A 27,894-nucleotide genomic window follows, 5' to 3' on the forward strand; every position below is an offset into this window, starting at 1 on the left:
GAACATTTGACGCAAAATTCAATGTAAATAAACTGTATTTAGTTTTAAAACTCGTTATTGCCTCTTGTTAATACGTATTTTCTAGTCCAGCAATGATAGCTAGAAGGTCTAAAAGTTGACGATAATAAATTATTTTTTCAGTTTTACAGTGCAGTTTGATTTTAATTTTTAGTTTTTTTTAATAAAATTTTTGTTTCTTAATTTACTTTTTATTATTCTTTGTTTATATGGGGCAGTTTGATTTCTTTGTATCTTAAGTTTTACATGAGTTAACAAACGAAATGATTGTTCAAACGAATCAAGATCTACACATATCAATCTCAATGGGTTGAATTAAGATAATTTTGACAGTCGTGAAGAGATGACCCCTGCAAAGAGGCCAAACTAACTGTTTGGCACTTGAGATTATCCATGTTTGTACAGTTCTACAAGAGTTTTTAATATTTAAAAAGTAAGTACGTTCCATTCCCCCCTTCCCACTACCTCAGGGCGAACCTACGTGTACTTTTGTACGGTTTCATGTGAGTTAACTTCCCAAGCGTTTAAAAATTTACGCATATATAATTATGTTAGGTTTAGGTTAAGTTAGGTATAGTTTGGTTAGGTTAAGTTAGATTAGATTAGATTAGGTTAGGTTAGGTTAGGTTAGGTTCTCGACTCAGACGCCTTTTCACCGCATGCATTGAACGTGGAGAATTTCCACAAGCGTGGAAAATAGCCAGGCTAGTTTTGCTTAAAAAAGATGGACGCCCGGAGAATCAACCATCTGCGTACCGTCCCATTTGCCTTCTTAGTGAAGTGGGCAAACTGTTAGAGCGTGTGATAGCGTCTCGTCTTACGGAACATTTGAGCGAAATTGGACCTGATTTGGCCAATTGCCAGTTTGGATTTAGAAAAAGCCGCTCAACAATCAATGCTATTGAGCGGGTTAAAACCTATGCGGAAGAAACAACTGCGAGAGGTGAGGTGTTGATAGCTGTATCTATCGACATCTCGAATGCTTTTAACACTTTACCTTGGGCCAGAATCAGAGAGGCGCTTATACGTCATAATGTTCCGCCTTATCTCAGAAATCTATATCGTACCAAGGAAAGTATCAAACGCTGTGTCATAATGTTAAGTGCGGAGTTCCACAGGGGTCGGTTCTTGGGCCGCTCCTGTGGAACTTAGGATACAATATAATTCTCGAGGGTGGTTTGCTCCGAGGCGTGGAGTTGGTTTGCTATGCCGACGACACCCTCCTAATGGCTCGTGGTAATAACTGGGCAGAAGTTCAAGCACTCGCTATAGTAGGAACGTCTCTGCTTGTTCGGCGTATTGAAAGGTTGGGCTTACAAGTAGCTCTCAGTAAATCGGAGGCTATCGCATTTTATGATTCTCGTAACAAGCCTCCCGCCGATGCGTCCTTGACTATTAATAGAACACGACTTGAGATTAAGTCCAGTATAAAATATCTTGGATTAATGCTGGATAGTCAATGGCAATTTGGAGCACATTTTGCTTATGTAGCTCCTAAGGCTATGGCAACGGCTGCTTCTTTAAGTAGATTGCTGCCTAATATAGGTGGTCCTACCAATGGGGCTCGCCGCCTATATAGTAATGTAATACGCTCTATATGCATGTATGGAGCTCCTATATGGAGCGAAGCCCTTACTGCTAGTAGATCCAATAAAGCCATTCTGCACAGGATTCAGAGAGTCATAGCTATTAGAGCAGCAAGAGGATATTCTACAATAGCCTACGATGCGGCTTGTTTGCTGGCCAAATCACCTCCGTGGGAGATTATCGCAGAGATCTACGCTGACAACTATCGTTGGCGACAAAATCTTCTTCACACCCGTGGTATCGTTCCTACGCTATTAATGATGAGGCGTAAAAAACGTAGAGACGAACAACTTATTATTGAGAAATGGAGTGAAAGCCTTGAATCAGCTCGGACTGGTCTTCGAGTAGTAGAGGCCATTCGGCCCATTTTACAAGACTGGCTTATAACCAATAATGGTCCCATGACGTATCGGCTTACACAAGTACTCTCAGGCCACGGGTGTTTTAAGAGTTATCTGTGTAGCAGAGCAAAAAGGGAAATAAACGAGCAATGTAGTCATTGCTCTACAGGTGACCAAGATACAGCGCAACATACGCTAGAGTTCTGTTCTGCATGGGCCTTACAGCGTCACGATCTGACGCGCGTTATTGGTAATAACCTTGAGCTACCGATAGTTGTAAATAAAATGGTTAGCGATAAGGCAAATTGGACGGCAATGATAAACTTCTGCGAAGAAATTATCAATCTCAAGGAGATCGCAGAAAGAGAAAGGGAGTCTGATCCGCAGGCCCCTTTATGCCGCAAACATAGAGGAGGTAGGAGAAGGAGACAATTTAATCTTCTTCCCTAGCCATCTTATACAAAAGGTGTTAATAATATTTAGAGGGCCATGTTCTTGTGGCAATGCGCCTAAAGGTTAAGCCGTCAGGTAGATGCTCACGCGTTCCCGGCTTTTTTTTTGTAGCGCCAAAGATGGCATATCGTCAGGTTTTAGTGGGTAGTGGGCAGGCAATTTCAGCCGTAAGTCCCGACCCCCACATAACCTCCTCTTACTAAAATGAAAGGAGGTATCCGTAAAGAGTGGATTTCCTGACGTTAAAAAAAAAAAAAAACAAAAAGGTTAGGTTAGGTTAGGTTAGGTTAGGTTAGATTGCTCCCCCTCTCGTTGTGCGCCACCTTGTCGTGGTGAGAGGGCTTAAGGGGTCGAATCAACGATCCGCTGGGGCAGTACCTGGAACTTAGTCCCGGGGAGGGCCCGGCGGGGAGGTTCGATCCTACTAAGAGCGCACAGTACCTCCCTGGCATTGCACTTCGAGTACAGCATGTACTCGAGCCGTGGGAGGTACAAGACCTTCAGGGGCCGCGGTGAACAGTCCTTCTCAGGGCTGGGATCCGCGGTATGGAACTTGGCGTTTCCGAAGGTGTTCCCTGAGCCCGGCGACCACTTTGCCGAGAGGGTGGGTATTATTCCCCCCGAGGTGGTAAGGGATGGCGACCCGGAATTCAAACGCCCGGCCCGCCGGGGTCGTTAGGGGATGGTCTAAGACCTCCCTCCGGCAAGGTGTGGGGACTGGGGGGTTATGGGGGAGGGTTTCGGGGGGGGTTTTAAGGGGGTTTTTTGTTATGTTTTATTGTGTTTGTTTTGTTTTTTATATTTTTTGTTTTTCCCTTTATCTTTCCTTTCCTTCCTTCCTTCCTTCTCCCATTGTTATGCTTTTCGGAGCTGCGTGGGCGTGCGTGGGGCCGCTCGGACTCATTCCGAGGCGGGGCCCAGTGTTGGTAGAGGGTGCTCCGGGCCGCTCGGACGTATTTCGAGGCGGGGCCGGACACCCTGGGGTGGTTTCGGACCGCCGTGGGGCCGCTCGGACATATTCCGAGGCGGGGCTCACGGCGTGTCTATTTTTTCTTGGTGGAGTGCTTGTGTATTTGCGGCTCTTCACGCATTCCTTGTGTGAATGTGTTTTGTGTGAGTGTGTCCCCGGCCGGATTGCCGGTGGATATTTCCTGGAGACTAGTCAAGGGGGGAGTAGTAGCCCCCCGACCGTGGCCCACGGTGAAGTCAGTACCTGACCTCTGAGGCGTACTACGCGGGTGCATAAGTCCAGGCAGTGCCAATAAGTCCTGGCAAAGACCGCAAAAAATCTCAAGTTTAACGTGGGAAGTACCGCTCCCGTTGGGCCGTTCGGAGCCAATCCAGGCGTTGAAGCCGGCACATCCAGGCGGGTGTGCGGAGGGGCGGAAGACTACCGTCCTCTCATAGCCCTTGTTGAGGGGGGTTTGTGTGTGTGCCTTAACAACACAGTGTTGGTGATCAAATGAGCAGCGCTCGGATTCGTAACGCGTTTGTCATCGGACTGGAGGGGGGTTTATTACCGGAGGAATGTTGGATAGGGCAGGGTTAGCCCGACAAGCTGAATAGCGGCTTCCACATTCATTATTAGGGCAATTTACTCAGGGACAAGGGGCACCTGCGCTCTGCCCTGCCATGATGGCCGAACTGAGTCAAATTTTACACACATATATGGCTTCAAAGAAAATTAAAACTAAAATTACCCAGGAGGAGAAGGGCGACATATCGCCAGAAAAACAAAGTTCTGCTGCCAGCGCAGTAGTCGAAGGAGGAAAGGTGGACGATAAAAGCAGTTCGCCAAAGAGCGCGGTTTGTGTTAGAGGAAAGTCTTCTAAGGCTGAATGCTCGTACCCGCTCACAAGTGATACGGACGGGGAATTTTTTTAAACTTCCTCGTGTCGTGTGTATGAAGGTGGTTAAATCGGCAAAAAAGAGTCAGCAAGACCCGAAAACTAAGCCTAAAGCCGGGCCAAAAAGTAAAACAAAACAGCCAGCGGATAAATCTGTTCCGTTGGTTTATATCAGACCAGTCGCAGGTTCTCCGCCACCCCAAAACGTAGCAGCAAAAGGAGAAGGTACTGCGATTACTACACCAACAGCGACGGAAGACGACGAACTTAGATTTTCGCGTTGGTCGTCAGATGTAAACATGGACGATATCAATGATCCAAAAGAGATAGTTTCCTCAGACGCCTCAATTAGAACGACGGCTTCGGGGGCAGCGAAACGTACTCGCAAAAATTATGATAGGCAATTAAAAGCCTCAAAGAAAACGATGTGGGAGGATGACTTGTCTACTTCAGAAGACGACGTTGCCTCTAAATATTTGCTAGATGAAAAACCTCAAGCTAAACGAGGTCGCCCTATTACAACAGGAAAGGGTGTAGCTTTTTTAGCGATTCAAGAAAAAAGTAGAGAGCTTGAATCCCTCAGAAAAGAAATTGAGGTTATGAAGAAGATAGCTGAGGGAGGTTATGACCCGGCTGAATTCAAGGGTAAGAAACGTTCGGTAATGGCAGAAAGGTTGGAAGAAGAGTCTGCTGATATGCCTATTCGAGCTCTAATTACAGATATCTTACAATCTACTAAGAAAATTGATGAAGTGGCGACAAAGTCGAAAAATTTAAAAGGCGGCTTTATCCGCTCTCTGAGGGAATCCGCCTTAAAGATTGAGGTTGGAATAGACGCTATGTCTAAAAAAGTGCTTCCAGGAAATGACGCAAACGACCAGGAAACCGCTCAACTTAGGTCTGAAATCCAAAGATTGGAGGAAGAGTTGCGACAAGCAAAGGATGCGGCTAAGATGCCTTATCCGCCAAACCCTCGTCTCTCTACATGCGAGAAAGACAGCCCGGTCTTTGAAGCTATGGAGATTGAGGCTATTGAAGGTCCCTCCGTAATCCTCCCACCCAGAAATGAGTGGCCAAAGGCAATAAGGCCTGCAATCCAGGGCCAACGAAAAACGCTGTCGGATGATGAGGACCGTGTGACTAGACAGAGGAGCAAGGATCCCCCCCGCTTCTCTTGTACTAAACAATCTGACAGAGACGTAGAAAGCATTATTGATGCAAAACTCTCAGTCTTCGCGAGAGTCATCAAAACACAGATGCAAGAAATGTTTGCATCCTTTAAAGAGCAGATAATGCCTCTTACTTCTTTCTCTAATGGGACTCAAATGAGTGCTCCTCTTGCACCTACCTCAAAAGATGGTAAGATGAGCCATTCGATGTCCAGAAAAGAAAATAGAGAAGCTAGTAAAACAAGAAGACGCGAGGCTAGTACTTCAAGTAAGAGAGATGCTAGTGCTTCTAGTAAACGAGAAGCTAGCCGATCCAGGAAATCAAAAAGTTCGAAGACTATTACTTCTTCTGTTATTGTTTCCCCGGTAGTAAATGAACCTCAACATTCAAATAAGAAGGAACCCCAAATAGTTCAATCTGTAAATAGGTCAGATGCCAAGATAAGAGGCGGACTAAATACTCAACCCGTTGAAGTGCAATGGACTCAAGTCCTTGGTAGAAAGGCGGCTAGACAAACAAAACAGGCAAATAAAACTGCCGCTCTAGCCTTGCCCCCCGAATCTTCTACTAAAAAAGCTTCGGGAAATAAAAAAGATAGGAAGGAAAATAAAAAGGCTGCTCAGCCTAATCCCGCTTCTTCTTCCAATAAGAAAAGGGAAAGAAATAGAAGACGAGTTCCTAAATCCTCAGCGGTTGTCTTATCGTGCCCTAAGGAAAACATGCCGAAAATTTTAACTGAGGCTAAAGAAAAAATTAAGTTGTCAGACGTGGGAATTAAAGATAAAGTTAAAACCCGTTTTACGGCTACCGGGGCTTTATTATTCGAAGTCCCGGGAGAAAACAGTTCCCCCCAGGCAGACGCCTTTGCAAATCGCCTAAATGAACTCATATGTGATAGGGAAGGAGTTCGCGTAAACCGCCCGATCAAAAGAGCGGAAATTAGAGTGCGCGGTTTAGAGTCTTCGATAACCGTGTCAGAAGTTGTGCGCGCAGTGGCCAGTCAAGGAGAGTGTTTGGGTTCTGATATTCAGGCTGGTGAAATAAAAAGCTTCCCCGGAGGCCTTGGGAGTCTCTGGATGAGAATCCCACTTGTAGCGGCCAAAAAAGCCACGGAAAAAGGCACACTTGACGTGGGCTGGACACGCGTAAAGATAAATCTTCTAGAGGCACGTCCCCTTCGCTGTTTTAAGTGTTTACAAAAGGGGCACGTGGCCGGGAGATGCCCTGAGACTGAAGATAGATCCGGCAGATGCTATAGATGCGGAGAACTAGGGCACTTCGCTAAAGAATGCAGAGCTCCGCCAAAGTGTCCAATTTGTTCTGATCTGAATAGAAGGTCGAATCATGTACTTGGCAGCCAACAGTGTACAACGCAAACACGAAGAGGAAAGAGAGATGCTGCGGAAGGAGTTAACGTCAACCCTCCTCCTTTACCTCAGCGAATCAAAAGGCCAATTGTTAGTCAACAGGCAGACGAAAAGCACATGGAAATTGATCCCCCGGAGGAGGGGTTGGTAGGGTATATGTAAATGGCTTTACGCCTAATACAAGCTAACATTGGGCGCTCTCGAGGCGCACAGGACCTGCTCCTGCAAACAATGGCGGAGCACGGTTTTACACTTGCGGTGGTATCTGAGCCGAATTTCGTTCCACTAGATCATCCATGTTGGACTGGAGATGTCCTCGACTCGGTGGCCATTACGTGGAAATGGAAGCCTGGCGCTTCCTTCATGTGCTCCTTTAAAACAGGGGCAACACTTTGTTGCAGCTAGATGGGGACGCATTACAGTCGTTGGTGTATATCTCCCACCTTCCGGCACTTTAGTTCAGTTTCAGGATTGGTTGGATGGTATGAGTGATTATGTTAGATGTTTACATGGATCACCTGTGTTAATTGCAGGTGATTTCAACGCCTGGAGCCAAAGCTGGGGCTCAGTAAGTACAAACACCAGAGGCAATATGGTAGAAAGATGGGCCGCGAGCCTCGATCTGACCCTGTTAAACAGGGGAAATGTCTCTACATGTGTCCGTCCGCAGGGTGAGTCAATCATTGACTTAACATGGGCCTCCCCTGCGGCGGCACAAATGGTGTCGAGATGGAAGGTGTCTGAAGACCTAGAACATCTTTCTGACCATAGACACATTATAGTTCGTATAGACCCCCCCGGTGTAATCTCTCGTCGCCCTAGAACAGAAGAGCGTAGATGGGCAGTCCGTAAGCTGAATGAAGATACATTTCGAGCCTCCATTGCAGCTTCACTATTTACAAAAGAAAGTACGAACTCCACTGATAATAACAATCCGGAAAATCAGCTTCAGTGGATCATTGATGTCATCACACAAACCTGTGATGCATCAATGCCGCGAATTAAACATAAATTTAGAAAGTCTATGTACTGGTGGTCGGACCATATTGCATCGTTACGTAGAGAAACCATCAAAGCGAATAGGAAAGTCACTCGTAGCCGTGACAACCAGGTTAAAAGGCTCGAAGCATTAGCTAAATATAAGGAAGCTAAAAAAGTTCTCCGGACTGCGATCCAGAAAGCTAAGGAAAAGTCTTGGTGTGAGCTAATACAAGATCTTGATGAAGACCCATGGGGCAGAGCTTATAAAATAGTTTGTAAAAAACTAAAGCCTATGGCCCCACCGATCTCTGAAATATTAGATCCCCGTTTTTTAGTGGAGGTAATTGATACTCTCTTTCCACTAGATAATCGCGAAAAGGATCGACACAGTCCAGAAGAACTTCAATCACTGTTGGACTGGAACGCGGACTGGAATATCAGTGAGGAGGAGTTCTTTGGTGCAATTAAAAGAGGCCTTAAAGGTAATACAGCCCCAGGCCCGGACGGTATCACAAAAAATATATGAAAACTCGCTATAAAAAATTTACATGGACAGTTATTGCAGCTATTTAACAGCTGTCTTCAGCATGGCTTCTTTCCGCTCTCATGGAAAAAAGCCAAACTAGTCCTCCTAAGAAAAAAGGGCAAGGCTGAGGATTCCCCCTCGGCATACCGCCCCATATGTTTGCTGGATGAGGCGGGGAAACTCTTCGAAAGAGTCCTTGTAAACCGCCTCGTCCAGCACCTGGGGAGCGAGAACTCTAATATAAGCCATGCACAATATGGTTTTAGAGCGGGAATGTCAACCGTTAACGCAATCATGAAGGTTAGAGAATTCTCCGAAAAATATACCTCACAGGGGGGAGTTGTGTTGGCAACATCTATAGATGTGTCTAACGCATTTAATTCCTTACCATGGCAGAGTATTAGAGCGGCATTTGGTAGACATCGCGTCCCTAAATATCTTGTAAATATTTTGTGTAGTTATCTCTCTAATAGGTGGATCATGTATACCGATCACAGTGGTGACAGGCGAGAAAGAAAATTACAGTGTGGCGTGCCCCAAGGTTCAGTCCTTGGACCATGCTTATGGAACCTGGGATACGACATTGTGCTTGCTTCTGCGCTTCCCCCTCACAGTAGCATTGTTTGCTACGCAGACGACACATTAATACTGTCTGGGGGAAATGACTGGAAAGAGGCGCGAACGAGAGGTGAAATAGCTGCGGACTCGGTACTTAGTTCTATCTACAGGTTAGGACTACATGTGGCTTCAGAAAAAACGGAGGTAATTATGTTCTCAGGGAAGACTGGAGGCCCCCAACCCCCTCCGTCTACTATGGTCTCAATAGGCACGTCTAGGGTAACAATAGATCAACAACTTAAATATCTTGGTCTATTGTTAGACCATAAATGGTCCTTTGGACCTCATTTTAAAGGTATTGCACAGAAGGTTAGGGAGAAATCCCACTCCCTGAGAGGAATATTACCCAACCTAGGAGGTCCTGGTGGCGCTGCAAGGCGTTTATACGCAAATACAATCCGTTCTATTGCCTTGTACGCTGCGCCCGTATGGGCTAACGACTTAGCCATTAATAAGAATGGTCAAAGAGAACTTGAGGCCGCGTTTCACTTAGTAGCAACTAGGATGGCTAGGCTATATAGAACAGTAGCTAGACCCGCGGCGGCTCTAATGGCATGTCTTCCGCCGATAGACATCACAGCAGTAGAATTCCTCAACACTTATCAAAGCCTGCAATCCGTAAAGGCCAGAGGAATCATACCTTCCGCGAACCAAAAATCTCGCATTAGGAAAAAACATAGGAAAACTACCATTGAGCAGTGGAAATTAAGGCTTGCCGCTCCATCAAATTACGGCCAACGCACATTATCTGCGATCCTTCCGGTTATCGAAGATTGGGTAGATCGTTGAGGTTGGGGAGGAGTTATGTCTTTTTGGACGTCACAAATGATTACAGGTCATGGTTGTTTTGCCGCCTATCTCCATAGAATAGGCAAGGAGACACAGGCAATTTGTCATCATTGTAAAGATAACGCAATTGATCATGCCCAACATACTCTTGAAGTATGTTCTGCTTGGGCATTGGAAAGACAGGCACTTATTGATATTTTTGGTCCAGATTTATCTTTACCAAATATCTTTAAGTTAGCAGTGGACAACGAAGATGTATGGTTGGCTTTCGTGACATTTTGCAACGTGGTTATGCGTTGCAAAGAAGACAGCGAAAGAGAAAGAGAACGGCAACCTCTAACTGCCGTTAGTACAATAAATAGAAGGCGTAACAGAGGTAATCCTCGGTATATTAATAATAATAACGGAGCTATACAAGCTACTTCGGCTCAAGCTCCAAGTATAAGAAGTCACACTTTGGTACCTATAGTACCAGCGAGCACTCGAGTCTTACGATCACAATCAAGACTCGCAACAAGAGGGCTCACAGGCCAGACACAAAATGGGAGAAATACGGGACTCGCTACCCCATCCTCTCAATCGCCAGCCTGTGTAGACCACTCTTCGGTGTCCTTGTCCACACAAGGAGCAAGGGCCCATAGATGACGAATACGGGGAGGGTCATCAATTTCCCCCTCCCCCGCAGATCACTGACAATTAATCTAGAAGATGTCAACGTGAGACATGCTCCTCCAGCTCAAAGGAGTCTGAGCACCAGAGGCTGACCCATTGGCAAATAAGCCAAGATGTTTATATATTATATATGTGCGGAAGAGAGACAAGAAGTTATGCTTCTTGTTTTTTCCTTGTCTCTCTTCATATTCAAACGCACTGGGTTAGAGCCCCGACGGGTTTTAGTGGGTAGTGGGCAGGCCTCGAATAGCAAGCCGTAAGACCTGAGCTCCACATACCCCCCCAGTTGATACGAGGGGGGATGCGTAAAGGCATTTCCCGTCGTTAAAAAAAAAAAAAAAAAAAAGATTAAATATACCCATATTTCTTTGCGTTTTGTGAAAAAGTGATAAAGCACAAAGAAGAAAATTAAAGAATGAGAAGAAGACAAATTCCCCTTCCTTCTTCTGATCAATCGGGAAAAGAAGGAGGAGGAAGAGAAAATCATAGTTGCAACAGGAGAAGGCAGGCACAGACGCGTCGAGCTGGAAATAGACGAGATGATTCTTCGTCACGTCCGGCCACTCGCGCCATCAGAAGAACACCATCGCCGCCATATACAAGAGTTTTGAGGCCTGGTCCTCGTAAACATAAAGACGACAAGAAAGAAGTGTATATAGGGACATCATCCACATCAACTCTTAATTCTCCTTCGTGCGATCAAGAATCCGTCGCATCCCGTATGTCTGTCTATCAATCAGGTACAGATGAATGGACCAATTAGAAACAAAAAATGATAATCTCGGCAAGGAAAGACTTCTTCTGAAAGCATAACTACATGCAATCCGGAGTTGTACCTCCCCTCCTCTCTTCGGAAATAGAAAAATCAATCTTACAAGTTTTTCTTTTACATGATTCTAAATAGCTCACTCCTCTAAAGGTTTCGAGCTTATGTATGGAGAGCAGTATTCATTAATGATTCCTGTCAACCACACTGAGAAATTTAAGCAAAGCCCATAAACTAAAGGGAAGAAATTGAAAGAAGCAACACTAAAGTTATATGTGTGAAGAAGGAATTTGGGAAGTAATGCCCAGTAAATCCCCACCTTTCATAATAAACGCACTAGGCAGATGCTTCGTCGGATTTTAGTGGATAGTGGGCAGGCTAATTAATTAGCCGTTAGTCCTGAGCCCTACATACAACTTTCTTTGTCACACATAAGAAAGGAGATAAGTAAATGGCATTTCCCGACGTAAAAAAAAAAATATACCCATATTCTGCAAGTGGGGACATAGCGACTGCCTCAATTATTCGTTTCATACAGAATACTGGTCTTTAAGTTGCCATCAATAAACCCAAGCCATGTTTTTCTATGGCAAAACCAGTGGTAAGCCTTCTCTGGCTCAAATAAGTATTAGCACATCTCGGGTTGAAATTAAGTCTTGGATTAAATATCTGAACTTAATACTTGACAGCACGTGGTTCTTCGAGTCCCATTTTGCAGAAATTGCGCAGCAAGTGCAAAAAAGAACAAATTTCCTAAGAGGAATACTTCCAAACATTCGAAGACCGAGTAGAATGGCGAGAAGGCTTTATGCAAACACTATTCGCTCTATCGCCTTATACGCTGCACTGGTTTGGGCACAAGAATTAGCGAGCAGTAGAAAAAGTCGGAATAAAATGGATTCAGCATTTTATTTAGTCACGGTATGGACAATCAGAGCCTACTGCACCGTCTCTAAAGTGACGGCCGCGGCTCTTGCCGGTTTACCTTTTGTGGATCTAACGGCCCTGGAGTATCGTAAGATCTTCTTGAGTCTTCTCAAATTCAAGGAGAGGAAAGTAGTGCCTACAATCACTATAAATAATAAAATAAAGTCAAGCTTCGAAAGACTACTTTAGATTAGTGGGAAGGAAAACTCGCCGCTTCTAATAACTCTGGTCAGCGTATAATTACGGCGATTCTGCCAGTATTTTAGAACTAGGTGACCTGGAAGTGGAGCAATAATCTCACTTTCTGGATTACACAAATCGTGGCGGATCACGGCTGCTTCGCCGCGTATTTAAAGCGCATCGGCAGGGAGAACTGCAATACCTGTTATCACTGGGAGGAGAATCAAGAAGAAAACACGGCTCAGCATATATCAGTAACAAATGCATGGGTGGATAAACGCTAACTCCTTTTTGAATTTATTGGTCCCAATTTGTTCCGTATCATACAGGCAGCTATGAACGAGAAAAGAGTTTGGCCGACATTTTCGACCTTATATCATCTCGTGATGCAACGAAAAGAAAAAGCCGAGTGAGAAAAGAAAAAAGAATCTAACCAAGTAGATGGTGGAAGAAGACCGTGCATGCGCGCTTGCGTTAGGAGATATTCTCCAAATGCAAAGTGCGTCCGCAATTCGCCAATTTTCTACCGCTTCAACACCAAGCATAAGCTCACCGGTCTTTCCAAGACCGGTGACTAGAGGTGAACCTATGTGCCTCTGCCACCGGGGGACAGGTAAGACTTGCATCTTCTTCCTCCTGCTCTTTGGGACGCGTAACTCCATCCACTGCGTTCTTTACTTCTCCATGCCACGCAGTCAAAGAGATCGCCCAAATAATGTTAGCGGGAGCGAATGTACTGTACTACCTTTCCCCCTTATATTACAACGTAATGTTATCATCACAGGAGATGGATAACTCACAGTCATTTAAAATTTATCTACTTAAGGGCACAAAGGTGAATTAATACGGAGAGGGGGCCGAGATGCTATACCTAGGTACGTCCTTGTCTCTTCAACACAACGCACAGAGAAAAAACGTCAGGTTTTAGTAAGTATTAGATGTTAACTTGACCCTCACATAACCTTCTTTAAGATATCCGTAAAAACTGGAATTTTTTGACGAAAAAAAAAACTCTGCAAACCCCCTTAATTTCTTCTGTTTAAAAAAAAACGATATGCCCTTTAGCAATCACTGCTGAACTAAAAAGTATTGTAATACTTGAAATATGTAAATAGTATTACTACTGTCTTTACATTTAATTTTCAATAAAAATGCGTAATACAGGGTGTCCCGCCCCATATTGACAAACTCTCAGAGTTAGATAGATCTCGTGGATACAAGTCAATAAGTCCTATGCCATTTTGTACAATTCTCAACCGTTATTGAGAAAATAATTAAAATGTGTAACGTAAGAGCGACGAGGAAGCTGCGGGCGAGTGAGCGCGACAGGCGAATGGCTAAGAATGGCGCCGTCGCCTGTCGCGTTCACTCACGCGTAGCTTTCTTGTCGCTTTTGCGCTAGACAAATTAATTTTTTTCTCAATAACTATCGAGAATTTTGTAAAAAAGCAAAGGACTTATTGATTTGTATCCACGAGACCTATCTAACTCTGAAAGTTTGTGAATATGTGGCCGGACACCCTGTATATGAAATGTATATTTTAACGAGATCTACAATTTTTGTCTAAAACATTTTTTAAAATTCTGGTTATTTTGAGAGATATATTTGAAAAATTATTTTATAATTTTTTATGGTTATTAACCCATAAAATCAAATTTCTGCCATTTTTAACTATGGAATTCGTAATTAGCACATTAAAATACATAAGTACACAGAGTTGTAAAACGATTGAAAAGGCGACGTATTCGGAATTATTTTCTAAGTTTTTTTAGTTAAAATACTTTATAGTAAATAAATTTATAAAAAAGTAACTTCAAAAATTGTTTTTTCTTCTTTTTTAGCATGTTCATAAAATATTTACCAACAAAAAACTTAAAAATAAAAAAAGTTACAATAATTTATAATTGTGAATATTATAATAAAATTTAATAACCCCCAAATTAAAATACAAAAAGTTGACGTGCTCCGAATTAGTACAATTAGAGCGCGCAATCTTTTTGTATCTTAATTTGGAATTTATAAATTTTATTAATATATTTACTGTTTTTGAATTTGGTTTTAAGATGGTAAGGGAAATAGTAGATCAGGTTTATGTGCTTAATCACTAGATTAATAGCAAAATAGCAAAAAAAGTGAGAAGAATGGTAGTGACGTTTATATTAAATATGAAAGTAGCCTTTGATTCGGTAAATAAAGAAATGTCAATAAAGACAATGAGGGTGAGCGGGTGAGAAAGGGACTAATAGTAAGATACGAGGAAATGTTAAATGAACTATGAATAATGTGAGATAAAGGCAAAAAGAAGGGAAAAGGTTCTAAACAGGAAAGGGGTAAAGACAGGATGTCCACTGAGATTGAGTTAATTCACACTGCTGATTGCAGATTTAGATGAGGAATTGAAAAAGGAAGAGTGGAGAGGAATAAAGACTAATGAAATAAAGATATTCTTGTGGGCGTACGTGGACGATGTGGCAGGTATAGTAGAAAATAAGAGAGAATTAATGGAAATGTTAAGAAATTCAGATCAATATGTGGATGAGAAAGAATTGAAAGTGAATGTAAAAAAAACAAAAATAATGAGGTGCAAAAAGGGAGAAGAAAAACAGAAAAAAATAACATGGAAATGAAAAGGAAAAGAGCTAAAAGAAGTAAAAAAATTAAAGTATTCGGGATATGTGATGATGGCATACAAGGATCAGTGAGGGCACGTAAAAGAAGGGAGGTGGCGGTGACAGTAGCAAACAAGTATGGAGTATAGAAAAGAAGAAATTTGGAAAGGATTGGGCAAAGAGAATAGGGTTGTTTGACAAGTTGATGTGGTCGGTGTTAAGTTATGCGGTAGAGATCTGAGGATGAAGAGAGAGGACGAAAGTAAAAAAGAAAGATACTTAAGATGGATAATGGGAGTGAGTAAATGCACATCAAGGTATATGGTAAGAGAAGAATTGGAAAAAAAAATTGAGAGAGAGAATAAAAATAAGAGCTTGAAAAAAACGAAAAAAGATTAGAGGAAGGAAAAGGGAGTAATTGGCTAAGTGTTAAAAAAGATAAAAAAGGGAGCAAAGAAGAATAAAGTAAAGACAAAATGGAAAGAAAAAGAGAAGAATTACTACGAGAATAAAGGATGAAGTATAAAAAAGATAGAAGATAAAAGAGAAAATAGAAAATAAAGAAGAAATAATATGGTAAAAAAAGATAAAAGGTTGCAAAAAAAAGAAAGGTGGAAGAAAAGAGAGTCAAGATACAATAAATGGTATGAAAGAGTAAAGAGGGAAAAGATTCTGGATTATTTGAAAAGGGAATGGAAAAAGGAAAGATGACAAAAAGTGGTAAGGTATACATCAGGAGAGGAAATAAGGGGAAACAAATACTGGGAGAAGGAAGAAGATAGATGATGTAGGATATGTTGGAGGAAAAGTAAACGTGGGAACAGGTATGGGATAAGTGTATAGATTGGGGAAAGAAAAAGGATGAGAAAAAATAGTGGAGGAGATATTAAGGAAAAATCGAAAAAGAGAAATATGGATGAAAAAATTATTTCCGCTGCCAGGACTTTAACGAAAAACACAGATCTACAAATTTTCAACTATTTTATGTTACTGGAATAAAACTAAATGCATTTTTGAAAATTTGGTCGCTATATCTAAATCTGGTTTTAATTTTTTCTTAACATATCAAGATTTTTAAATATAACTTATTTTTTATTTTAAGCAAAAAACGAAAAAAATTTAATTTTGTTTCCTAGACATTTTATAACTGATATAGTAAAGGGTATTACGAGAATAAAGGTACTTTTCAAAGCATTCGCGCTCTTAATTTGAGATCAGTCCGCTCCTGAAAAAATAGCGTCTGCACTACCGGTCGCCGAAACATTGCGCCAAGTTTATACGTTCTCTCAAAATAACATCCTGAGCCTTTTTCGCTGCCACGGTGTAGCAAGAGTGGAGACTTTTTTGAGGCATTGCTGCCATCGTATAGCGCCCGAATTCTTAATGAGCGAACACCTATAAAGCAACGTGCGGGAAAACGTGTACAAGTTAAGCGGCTCCGCTATCAAATTAAGAAGACGCTCAAATTAAATCAAGATCCGGTTCCTATTGCATAAAAAGTAGACCACCTCATCTCCGACCGCCCATCATACTAGCCAATCCCAATCCAATATTAAATCGACTATCCACATTTCAAGACCATAGACAAGACTGATCCGAGATACGTAAGGTACAAAATACAATGGCCCACATTCTGAGCTCACTTTTAGAGGCGCCTTTAGTTAAAGACGCCTCTAAAAGTGGTTTTATAAAAGTAGTCGTATTCTGAGCTCACATTTAGAGGCACCTTTAAAAGTGACAGTCACTTTTAGCCTAAATGTGCGCTTTTATCTCGAAAAAGCTATTCTGAACCCACTTTTATAGCACATTTATAAACTTTCGCTAAATGTGCCGCTAAATGTGGTCTGTAGCACATTTATCGGCACATTTAGCGAAAATCCAATATGGCGGCACCCATGTAATTTGACAGGTGGACCCATATCGCGACTTAACTAATTAGTGGCAACGTTAATTAATTAAATTTGTTTTAAAAAACTATATAGGCGAAGTTATTAGGAGTAAACGAAACTCCATGTAGTAAAATTAATTGTATTAAAACAATTTTAAAAAATTTCAATTTTAAAAATGCGCGTATGTATAAAAGGTGCCTTCAACCTATCGTGAGTGTCGTAAGATTAATTTCAATCATCTTAAGTTTGTTCTCAGTCGCTGCACTGCTGAATTGATGCACACTAGTGCAATAAGTTGGAGTAAATCAAATATAATTTGTTTTATTCTAACTTACTGCACCAGTTACAGCGTGTAGCAACTAAAAATAAATTTTTTAATTACTTTAAACATGTTAACCATAGATATTATTCACGAAATTAATTATGCAATCGAAGTTCGGGAAGTAAATGTAGTTCGTGATCGTGATCCGCGAGATTTTCGGAATAAAATAAACTCGTTCGAAAGAGTGACGGCAAACGTGACTTATTTTTTTAAACTTAACATTAAAAATTTTTTTTATGCCAAATAATGTTATATGGCTAATATTCATAGTCCGTCTTTATTTTAAAGATTGTTTTAAGTACAGTTTTATTTGGTTTTAAACTAATTACAGAATCGTATCATCGTCTTAAAACATTGTTTAAAATAATTTTAAAATAAGAAGTAACTAAAAATACCAATCTATAATGAGATATTAATCCCAGTAAAATTTTAAGACGAGCATACGCATGGTTCCAAAGTTTTAAAGAAGGGAAAGTAATATGTTCTCATAATTCATCACTTTTCACATTTTTACAGGAATTAAAATCGACCCATTATTTAAAAAATAGAAAAAAAACAAGAATTTTTGCCGTCACTCTTTATAATAAACGGAAAGTTTAACAGAAATATTGGTTAATTAAAGAATATGTGCGTTTTTTTGATCGCGTTAAAAAAAAAATAATTAACTGGTACACATAAATGTACTTCTATCTTAAAGACGCCTCTAAATATGTGCTTAGAATACGGACGACTTTAGCAGCGCGCCTCTAAAGTTGGTCACACATTTAGAGGCGCCTTTATAAAAGCGCCTCTAAAAGTGAGTTCAGAATGTGGGCCAATATTTTTTCGAACGAGACAATGTAGATAGTGCAACTTAAGTCCAGACCCTGGGTAAAATATTTAATTGTGCTGACCCAAAAACGGACACCCGACAGACTGTAACAACGACAATGAAAACGTTTCTTAAGCGAAAATTTTACATTTTAGACTATACGTCATCATACTTCAACTTCTAAACTATGTATAACTAAAGTAACTTTAAAAACACTTTTGCTATTAAAATAGACCCCAAGCTTTTCGATAAGCCTATTTAAATCTTGATTGCTTAAGACGTTATTAAGATCTAAAATTCTCAACAGTCACCAATTCGGATACGCATGTAAATACAGGGTGATTCAAAACAAGAAGTTGGTCATTGAAAGGACGTTTTCTTGAATAAATTCTAAGACAATTTTTTTTTTTCAAAAATTTTGTCTGAGTCTTCGTTTATGAGTTATCTAATTAAATAATTATGCTATTCACCGGTCGGAAAAACTTGATAGGAAGAGACGGCGCGACTCCCAGTAAGACGTGGAACGGTAGAAGGCCCGCGGCAGTAATCAGTTGACTTCCGAATTGATAATTGTGCATCGATTAAATTATTTTATTGCCCTGAAAAGAGCAGATTATTTGTTTGTCTTGAAAAGGACAGATTGTTTTTAATTTACAAGAGTTGCTCAAAATGACCTCATTTCTAACGTCTTTCGGTTTATCTTCAATTATTAAATAAAACGACGATCGTTCAGGACAGGCTCGGACGTGTCTCGACTTGTTCTCTGCCCGTTTAAACAATTAGCGACCTACACCCCCCACTGCGTTTCATCCGCGAATTGTGTGCTCGTGTTACGCGGAGATAACGATTCGCGACGCGATTCGCGGATGAGAGGCAGTGGGGAGTGTAGGCCGCTCGGAAATTTGCATAAACTGATTACTGCCGCGGGCCTTCTACCGTTCCACGTCTTACTGGGAGTCGCGCCGTCTCTTCCTATCAAGTTTATCCGACCGGTGAATAGCATAATTATTTAATTAGATAACTCATAAACGAAGACTCAGACAAAATTTTCGAAAAAGAAAAATTGTCTTAGAATTTATTCAAGAAAACGTCCTTTCAATGACCAACTACTTTGTTTTGAACCCTGTATACACGGTAGGTCTTACTACCTTTATTTAGAGTTAACGCGAGATACTACTGTGTTTCTTGACAAGACGACGCGTAATATATGAACTGTGTTTTTATTACCAAAAATCCAACACCTCTGAACACAAATTTCACGTTGTTATTTAACCTAAATAAAAATTATGACAAAAATTTTCTGCCAATAAAATTATTTTTTCCGAAACATGTAATAATGCTGAAAATATTTATATAAATATAAAGTAAAAATAAATTTCAACTTTGATCTTAAGATTCATAATCAGGGTAAATAGTTACATAATCCCACGGAGTGACCTTTAGATCGGATGTAAGCTCTTTTTGGAACTTTAACCAAAAAAAGTGTCACTCCCCGATTTTAATGAAACTTTACATACTTGTAGAGCAAAAAAATAATCAACACGTATTTTTTTCGCCAGTGATGCGAATTTTAAGATAGAAATCACTCTTTGGAAATTAGGGATGGTCTCTAAGCATAGACAAAAAACAATCATGTAATATAGAAGTAAAAATGCTTTCAAAGGGTCTTTGATGCAGCAGATTTCGAATCTCAAAATTACAAAATTAAAATTGGTGGATTTAATACGGCGATTAAACATTTAAAAAATAAAAATTTTTTGGTTTGAGAAATGTCTGCAGTTAGCCTATAAAAATTATAGTTTTCATGGTTTACCACAAAAAGATTGCAAAGCAATTTAAAACTCTTTTTTTGTACTTATTTAACGGGATGCTCGATTAAAGAGAGACCCCTCGCTTTTCATTATCTCGGAAATTTATGTATTCTCAATTTTTTAAATTATTAATTTATTAAAAATAAGTTTTACATAAATAACTTTCTGTAAAAAGTGTGTCATGCATAAAAATTTCTTGCACGCTTCCGACAGCTAGGAGCATAAATTTTTTTGTAACTACATTGTATACGTTGGCAGTGACATACAAATTGAGCACATTAAAAGAATTTCATTCAAAACTGTACTGTCATTGGTACTCGTCATACTTGGACTTCGACTTCAGCTGATATCGGATCTTACTGTAAATAAAGCCTTAAAAACGACACGTCAAGCAAAAATGCTACAGATAAAAAAAAATAAACAACAGAGTGAACACAGTCGAAGAAGAGAACAATAAACTAGAAGGGAATTTGGAAGAAACATTATGCCTTGCAACAGTAAAGGATTCGAGTAGCAGTGAGAAAGTTAGCTTCGATATTAGTGTGCTTAAATTCACTAAAAGTATGCGACTTGTAATTGACAATGGAACAAATTTAATATGTGTCTAGTTTAGAAATATACCAGATTATTGTGACAACAAAATTTTTTTTAACCGTAAGGTAATTCTGGGACCGGTTAGTAAGAAGTTGTCACTAATAAGGTATATTAATTTACTTTTAATCAAAGAAGAAATAAGTATGAAGGCCCGCGTCTATATTTTAAGAGATTTTAACAATAATCTACTAGGTAAGCCAAAGATAAAAGATTTCGATCTTATAAAAACAAAAATCAAAGTTTAAAATACAACCAAACGGTAGAGGATTTTGTAAGTAAATTTTCTAAAGTTTTTAACGGTATAGGCCAATTTCTTTGACCTTTAAAGATTTACTTAAAAAATGATATAATTTCTTTCTTTTAGTCGGTGCCTAGAACAATATCCATACCACTATGTGAAAAAAATAAAAGATGAACTCAATCGTTTAAAAAAAAGATAATTATACAATACTATCAGCAAATTTTCCTAAACTGATGTAGTTCAATAGTTGTTGTTCCCAAAAAGAATGGATCTAGCGTACGCGTAAAAAAATTAAATTAAAATAGATAACGATATCAATCGTTTCAATAACATAATATTTTACATAATTAGATACCTAAATAGGATTCTATCAAATAAAATTTGATTCTAAAAGTAAAAAAAAAAAAACCGTACCTAACCATATTCATTACTCATTTCGTGCGATTTATGTTTACTTGTCTGCTATTTGCAGTGCATAAACTGCACCAAACTACTTCTCTTAACGGTTATCAAAACTATTTTATGACTTAAAAAATATAGTTGTTCAGGTTAATGATATTTTGATTTACATTAAAGTAAGAGAAACGCGAGAAAATACTAGAAATTGTATTTTTAAACTTGAAAAAATTGGCATAATCTTAAATAAAACAGAAGCGTTTTTTTGTGTTTCAGAAATAGAGTTTATAGGTCACATAATTTCACACGCGAGTATTTATTAAAGTCAACCAAAACGTGTATTAACAATTGTGAAATACACGCCATTTAGAAAAAACAAGAGTTGTTTCGTGCCGTACCTAAAAATGGTTAAAACACCAGCATTTTTATTCCAAAAAATTCAATATTGTAGAACCATTAAACTTTCTATTAAAAGATAATGTGGACTTTTTTTGGTCAAATACTCAAATGTGTGCGTATTAAAATATAAAGAAATTAATTACAAAAGCCCCATCTTTAACTTACTACAATTAAAAACAAAAACTAATATTGTGGATTAAAAGTAGCATCAATACAAAAAGCCTATACAATCCTCGAAATTATTGCCTTTGCATAAAAAATATTAGATTCAAAGAATGTCACAGAGTAAAAAAAACTCTAACTTTAGTTTTCGCTTGCGAATACTTCAAAGAATACGTATTAGATATAAATATAATTCTAGAAACAAACCATAAAACTTTACTTCAAGTTTTTCAAACAAAACCACTACTTTTGTAGACATCAATTTTATACAAGAGCACTTTTGTACATAGATCTGTACTGCGAAAGAGATAATAAAGAAATAGAATTGAGACGGACAGTGACGCACTTAAAATAGAGTTGTGCTCCGTGGTGGACGTTGCATTGTCTGCAGACCACAGTAAATAAATCGCACTTTTTATAAATCAGTATAATTTAACCAATTAAAACAATTTATAAGTGAATTATCTTATTTACCACTTGCCACGCGTTTATTTTTCAACAGCTTCAATTTAATTAAAAACACTGAACCTGTCCGTACATTTTTTTTAAATTACGCTTGGTTTAATCTCTAGTAAACAGGATTGTTCTTTTACCAAAACTAAATCACACGCACGCGCTTATTCACGGAAGACTTTTCTTTTATTTTCCAAAAAACTTACTTAAACATGCCACAACGCAGCACGCTTACGATGCGTGTCTGCAATTTTAAAAAGTTACTGTTTTTCAAACTTTACTCCTACTTTCTATACCTGCTGCAAGCTTTTTTTTTGGCTGTCCACAAGCAGTATTTCTCAAAAAAAAAAAAACTAAACAAAGTTTAACGTAACAATTTAAATTTAAATGGTTTATTTTTGTAAAAAAATATTTAATCTCATTAAAAATAAGTGCTTTATTTCGCTTACTGGTTACTTTTAAAGAATTAGAGACAATTTTGATCAATAAACAAATATTTCATCAAATATCTAGTTTACTTACAGTACATGCGATAATCATTGAGAATGGTATATGAAAGGGTGAACCAAACACTCCGGTAACGCTTGAAACTTTATTTGGCTGGATATTATTTGACACGACAGGTAGTGGTACGCCGTCACTCACCGCTGTTGTTCACTAACTTTCAAGCAAAAGCAACTTGACCACTATGATATCAAGTTTTCAATGACAGGAGAAAATGTCTCAAAAACTGATTTTTTTCTCTGAAGAAAATCGCAAATGCGAGGATTATTTCATACATTTAACTCAACAGTTGAGCATATGTCAATTCTGAAAGTCGTGAGCCCACTTTTTATTTGCCGCACCATGGGGTGCTCAAAATAATCGGAAAAAATTAAAAAATACACGTTGTTTTTAATGGCGCGGCTCAATTTAAAACTTCGAAATCGTTAAATGATATGCTACTAAACATCTCAAATTCATTGTCTTCACTCACGCATATTTTATAAAATTGGTGTAGGATTCTCATTGCTATAATTACCGATATAAAGAAAATGTATCAACAAATATTAATTCACAAAAAAACAAAGATTATTAGCGAATACTCTGGCGCGAAAACCCGAATGACGCAATTTGAGATTACAGACTTAATATGGTTATGTATGAACTCATGTCTATACCGTATTTAGCCATTAGTGTGCTCACCAACGATAAACAACACCGCTTTCCATTGAAAGTCACAATTCTACTTTGCCACGTAATCCATGTAAACGACAACTTAATAAAAGCTGACACGACGTTAGCTGGTCAAGAAATGTTCAAGCAAATAATTTAGATTTGCATGGCGATAAGTTTTCTCCGAAAAAAAGCAGCCAACAATGACAGGTTTTTTGACGTTGTTTCAATATACCATTAAGAAAATCTAATGGAATAACAAACCAAAAGACATTTTATTCTAGACCTGCGATGGCATACGAGCGAGAATGCATTTTATTTCCATAAAAATGCATGGTCGAACGCAACTTTGACGAAAAGATATATGCTATCAAAGACCACGTGTCTATTCAATCCTCTAGGCTCGCATCAGTCATAGTAAAAGTAAAAACTCTTATTCAATCGTTACGAATAAAGAAAAACTACTAGCCACTCACTATTGAACCGGTTAAAATATAGCAACAGTTTTGTTCTAAACTCCAGTGATTAGAGAAAATAAGAATTTCATGGTAATTAAAAACAGTAAATTCAAGCGCTACAATTGAGCTGTATGAATTTACAAAAATGTCTGAACGAGCGTCCGTAGCAATCGTTTATATTAAAGTATTGGTCGCTAAGAACAACGTTGAATAACAAATCACTTTGTTGCAAGCCAAAACACAGGCGACAACGATGAAAACTTTATATTACCAAGACTTGAGTTGTTTGTAGTCTACACTTAGTTCAATTGGTGGAACATATTTAATTCACCTCGAACATAAAACCTGACACTATTCATTTTTGATTAGGCTTTGCTACAGTCGTAGGATGGATAGAAGAGTATCCTTTGAAGTAGATCACTTTTATGGCCAATCAAATAGCTAAACTACAACGAACACTCTTAAATGCGTCATGGCATCATTTGCCTAGGGAAGACAATTTGGTCAACTGCGCATTACAAAGAATATTTCCACGAAATCTGATCAACTATCTATTTTGCTGAATAGGGCTTCAATAGTTTCAAGACAACAACCAGTTACAACCAAGATTTATAAAAGTATCGACATTGCATACATCATAGTAGAACGAAGCGCCTAAAGTCTTATCGTTATAAAAGCAATCAAAAAGAATTAACCGTGACTTTGTCTTTTATCATTGCGGCGGTTTTTGTTCGTAACAGTCTGATCTCGTTGTTGGTTGAAATATAGAAATTTCGAATTTACTAAATTTTACTAAATAAATTTACTGAAAGACTGTTGATGACCATGGAGTTAAAAAGATAAAATATTACTGGGTCCGCTATGTACAAATTACTTGGTTTACCGAAAAATTACAATTAATTTTTGATGATAGCTCACTTTCGCGTCACAGCTATTACGATTAACTCTAATAATCGATAAGGATAAAAATTCTCAAATAAGTGGACGTTTACAAACCAAACCGCTAAACCACAACAAACAGCATTCGATTATTTGAACTCAATTTGCATCTTTCAAAGCTGGTCGCTGACGCATGCCATCTACGCACCTTGCATGAAAGTAAAACATACATTAACAACTATTCGATAACGTTATTGGATTATCGAAGACATAGTTCTTACAAATAGTCACATTCACTACTGTGTGATGTGTACATTTGCAAACTGCATGCATACCCGCTGCTAGAAGAACTTGCCTCGTGTGAGAACAAGTCACACTCGTTTATCAAGAGGCACGGTAGTGCATCGCGCCAAGTATAGACGCAGCAAAGTACTACCCGTGCTCTTTTACACCAGACACCGTTTGAGAAAATTCGTACATGTTCGGATCTCTACAACGGCTAAACCGATCGCTTTCTACATACGTTCATCGTGTAGATTAGGGTCAAATTATGTTATAAAACTGCTTTTATTTTTTTACATTATCTACAAACAAAAATATCGCGATTTAAAGTTTGTTTGCAAAAGTAAAATAATAATATAATTAATTCAGAAACCCCATTCTGGGAGCCACGAGATTTTGCCGTTGGTGAGTGGGCTTAGCCGGAAGGACGAAGGGGATCGCGCCCATCACCAACTAGTTTGGTGGCGGACGAGATCCCGTCGCCTGCCTCACGGCGAGTAAAAGAGCTGACGGGGCGCACTCTGCTGTATCGGCTTAGTCCGCCCCGAGTGTGACTGAAGAGGATCCCTATAAACGGGCTCTCCTCGGTGCATGGGACTCTCCGCGAGGAGAGTATGAATGAATGTGAAGACGTGGGGCGGATTGTGCTACCGGTGACCAAGGAGTGGCTCACAAAAGCCAAGGTGTTCGGACCGTGCCGAGGGCTGCGTGGCGCAGGGGGAGCTGCGTCTTGAACGGTCACTTCTGGACATCGGGCGAAATCCAGGAGTAAGAAGCCAAGCCCCGGGCAACGCGGCTCTGCCCGGGTGATACCGCGCTTCCGCGACACTCGTGGGAACTTTATGGAACCGGACAAAATACAAAACTTGAACTTAGATAACACCCTCCAGGGCGGGGCCTCGGAAGAGAGCCCTCGACCAGAGGACAACCTTGGGGATGGGGCGGGACCCTCGGGGGACCGTCCCAAAACCAAAAATAAGAGAAGCGGGGCTGCAAGGCGCCGCTTAAAGAAGCAGCTGCAGGGGGAGAAGGAGGGGGGTCAGTAAGTGACTCCCCTGAATCAACCACAGCTGTTCAGGAAGGGGGGGATGGCGGGGCCCGGTCTAGAACGTGCAAACGGACCAGGTCGGACCACACGACTCCCAGTCCCAATGACTGCCGGGGCAAGAGACCTAAGGTCACGGACCAGGGATCATATGCTCAGGCAGCCAGGGGGATTGTCAGGTTAGCCTTCGTATTAGAGGGCTACCCTGACAAGAAGTTGGGGGCTGAGGAGGTCGCCCGGATCAGGAAAATAATCCGGGAAAGCATCCTCTAGCTCCCGGAGGGCACGAGGGCCCCGACCTTTTCCGGGTCGTGGGAGAGGCATGGGGCCCTCGTGTTCGCCTGCACCGACGAGGAGACTGGGAACTGGCTGAAAAGCCAGGCCCCGGGCTTCAAGTTGGAGGCGGGACCTCTGCGTGTGCTGCCGGCGGGAGAGCTTCCAAAGCGACATCGCCTGGTGGTACACGTAGAGGAACCGGGGCTATCTGCCCAGGAAGTTGAGGCTCCTGAACAGGCAGAACAAGGATCTCGTGGCCGGGGGGTGGCTCGTCACCCGGGGGAGCGAGAGGGGAGACGAAACAGGCTCCCATTTCGCTTGCCTGGTGGGTGGGACATCCCTCGAGGCACTGAGAGCCTGCGGATTCAGGTCCTTCTGCGGGACGGATCGGGCGGCTGTAAAGCTGCTTGACAAGGACCGCAAGGAGAATCCTGACGAGGGAGGAAAGACGGTTGAGGAGGCTGAACCGGCTTAGAAATGGCCGGGCTCGGCTTCCCAATAACCCAAATAAACTTGCACCATAGCAAAGGCGCCTCAGCGATCTTAGCCAGGAGCATGGCTATGGTGCAAACAGGTATAGCATTAATACAAGAGCCTTGGCTCTTAAATAATGCTGTAAAAGGCTTGGAAGGATGTGGCAAATTATATTATGCCCGCACAAGAACCCAGCCTAGAACTTGTATTTTGGTTAAAGGACTTAATGCAGTTTTAGTTCCACAGGTCAGCGACGGAGACCAGAAGGTGATACGGATCGGATCTTGCAACATCGACGGGAGGACCAAGGATTTGTACATTGGGTCCGTTTACATGCCCTACAACTCTCCGAAACCACCGCCGCAGAAAAGCGTGAGTAAACTGGTCGAAATGGCCAGGACCGAAAAATGTGAAATACTCTTAGGGTGTGACGCAAACTCCCATCACTTAAGTTGGGGGAGCACGGATATCAACCCAAGGGGAGAAAATTTACATAATTTCATTGTTAGGTCAGAGATGATCATCCTCAACCGAGGCAATGACTTCACCTTCATGGACTCAAGAAGACAAAAAGTTATTGACATTACGCTTTGCACGGGTGATCTGGCGAGCTTAGTGAGAGACTGGAGGGTCTTAAATGAACCTTCGGGATCGGACCATCGAAGCATACGCTACACCCTGCAAGCGGAAACGGATATAACATGGAGAAGAAACCCAAGGCAGACTAGGTAGAAGGACTACAGGGCAGAATTAACTGCCCAAGTAACCAGGATCCCAACCAGATTCCACACTAAAAATAATTTAGACGAAACAACACAGAGACTTGGGGAGGTAATAACTAAGGCTTATGAGAACAACTGCACGGAGAGACAAAGAAGTGGTAAGACCAGAGTCCCATGGTGGAACCAAAAGCTGGGAAAGCTCAGGTCGACCACAAGATGTCTCGTCAATAAGGCAAAAAGCACTGGACGAGCTGCCCACTGGGAGAGCTTTAGGCAAGCCCAAAGGGAATACAGCAAAGCCAAACGCAAAAGCTGAAAGAAATATTGCGAAAGTATTAAAGAAACAGCAGAGGCCTCGAAACTGAGCAAAATCCTCAGCACGAATGAAAAATCGCAGTTGGGCTGTATAAAGTTACCAAATGGCGAATTCACGGATAATGTGCAAAACACACTAACACACCTAATAGAAGTCCACTTTCCGGGCTTCCAGACGAGTCAAAATAAGGCAGGCTGCACAGGAGAGAAGCCTAGAAACATCCACAAGCCCAGGGAATGGTCACTGGCAGCCAAGGTCGTATATCTTAAGGTAGTGCTCGGAATTAGTTGCTCATTTCGGCCCGATTTTAGAGACACCGCTTCCTTTCACTACATTTGGCCGGTCGTCAAACCGCGC

The 27,894-nt window shown here is 40.6% G+C and overlaps 2 protein-coding genes and 1 pseudogene across 4 annotated transcripts in view; 2 read left to right on the forward strand and 1 right to left on the reverse strand.

The window, feature by feature from the left end:
* The window catches only part of Edem2 (ER degradation enhancer, mannosidase alpha-like 2), a 71,648-nt gene that overhangs the window by 12,512 nt on the left and 31,242 nt on the right, over positions 1–27,894 (reverse strand). The window lies entirely within an intron of this gene.
* Positions 3,209–6,946, forward strand: LOC139112700 (uncharacterized). Its single transcript, XM_070673774.1, has one exon. It carries the CDS (start codon positions 4,303–4,305, stop codon positions 6,943–6,945), a length of 2,643 nt encoding a protein of 880 aa, XP_070529875.1. The 5' UTR covers positions 3,209–4,302; the 3' UTR covers position 6,946.
* On the forward strand, positions 12,684–27,844 carry LOC139112698 (uncharacterized; annotated as a pseudogene).

The sequence above is a fragment of the Cardiocondyla obscurior genome, unplaced genomic scaffold (genome assembly GCF_019399895.1).
Source record: "Cardiocondyla obscurior isolate alpha-2009 unplaced genomic scaffold, Cobs3.1 scaffold41_0_353218, whole genome shotgun sequence".
In the NCBI taxonomy this organism is placed as follows: domain Eukaryota; kingdom Metazoa; phylum Arthropoda; class Insecta; order Hymenoptera; family Formicidae; genus Cardiocondyla; species Cardiocondyla obscurior.

Excerpts from the sequence above, each read along its gene's own strand:
- LOC139112700 (XM_070673774.1), top strand. The coding sequence starts at position 4,303 with ATGAAGGTGGTTAAATCGGCAAAAAAGAGTCAGCAAGACCCGAAAACT.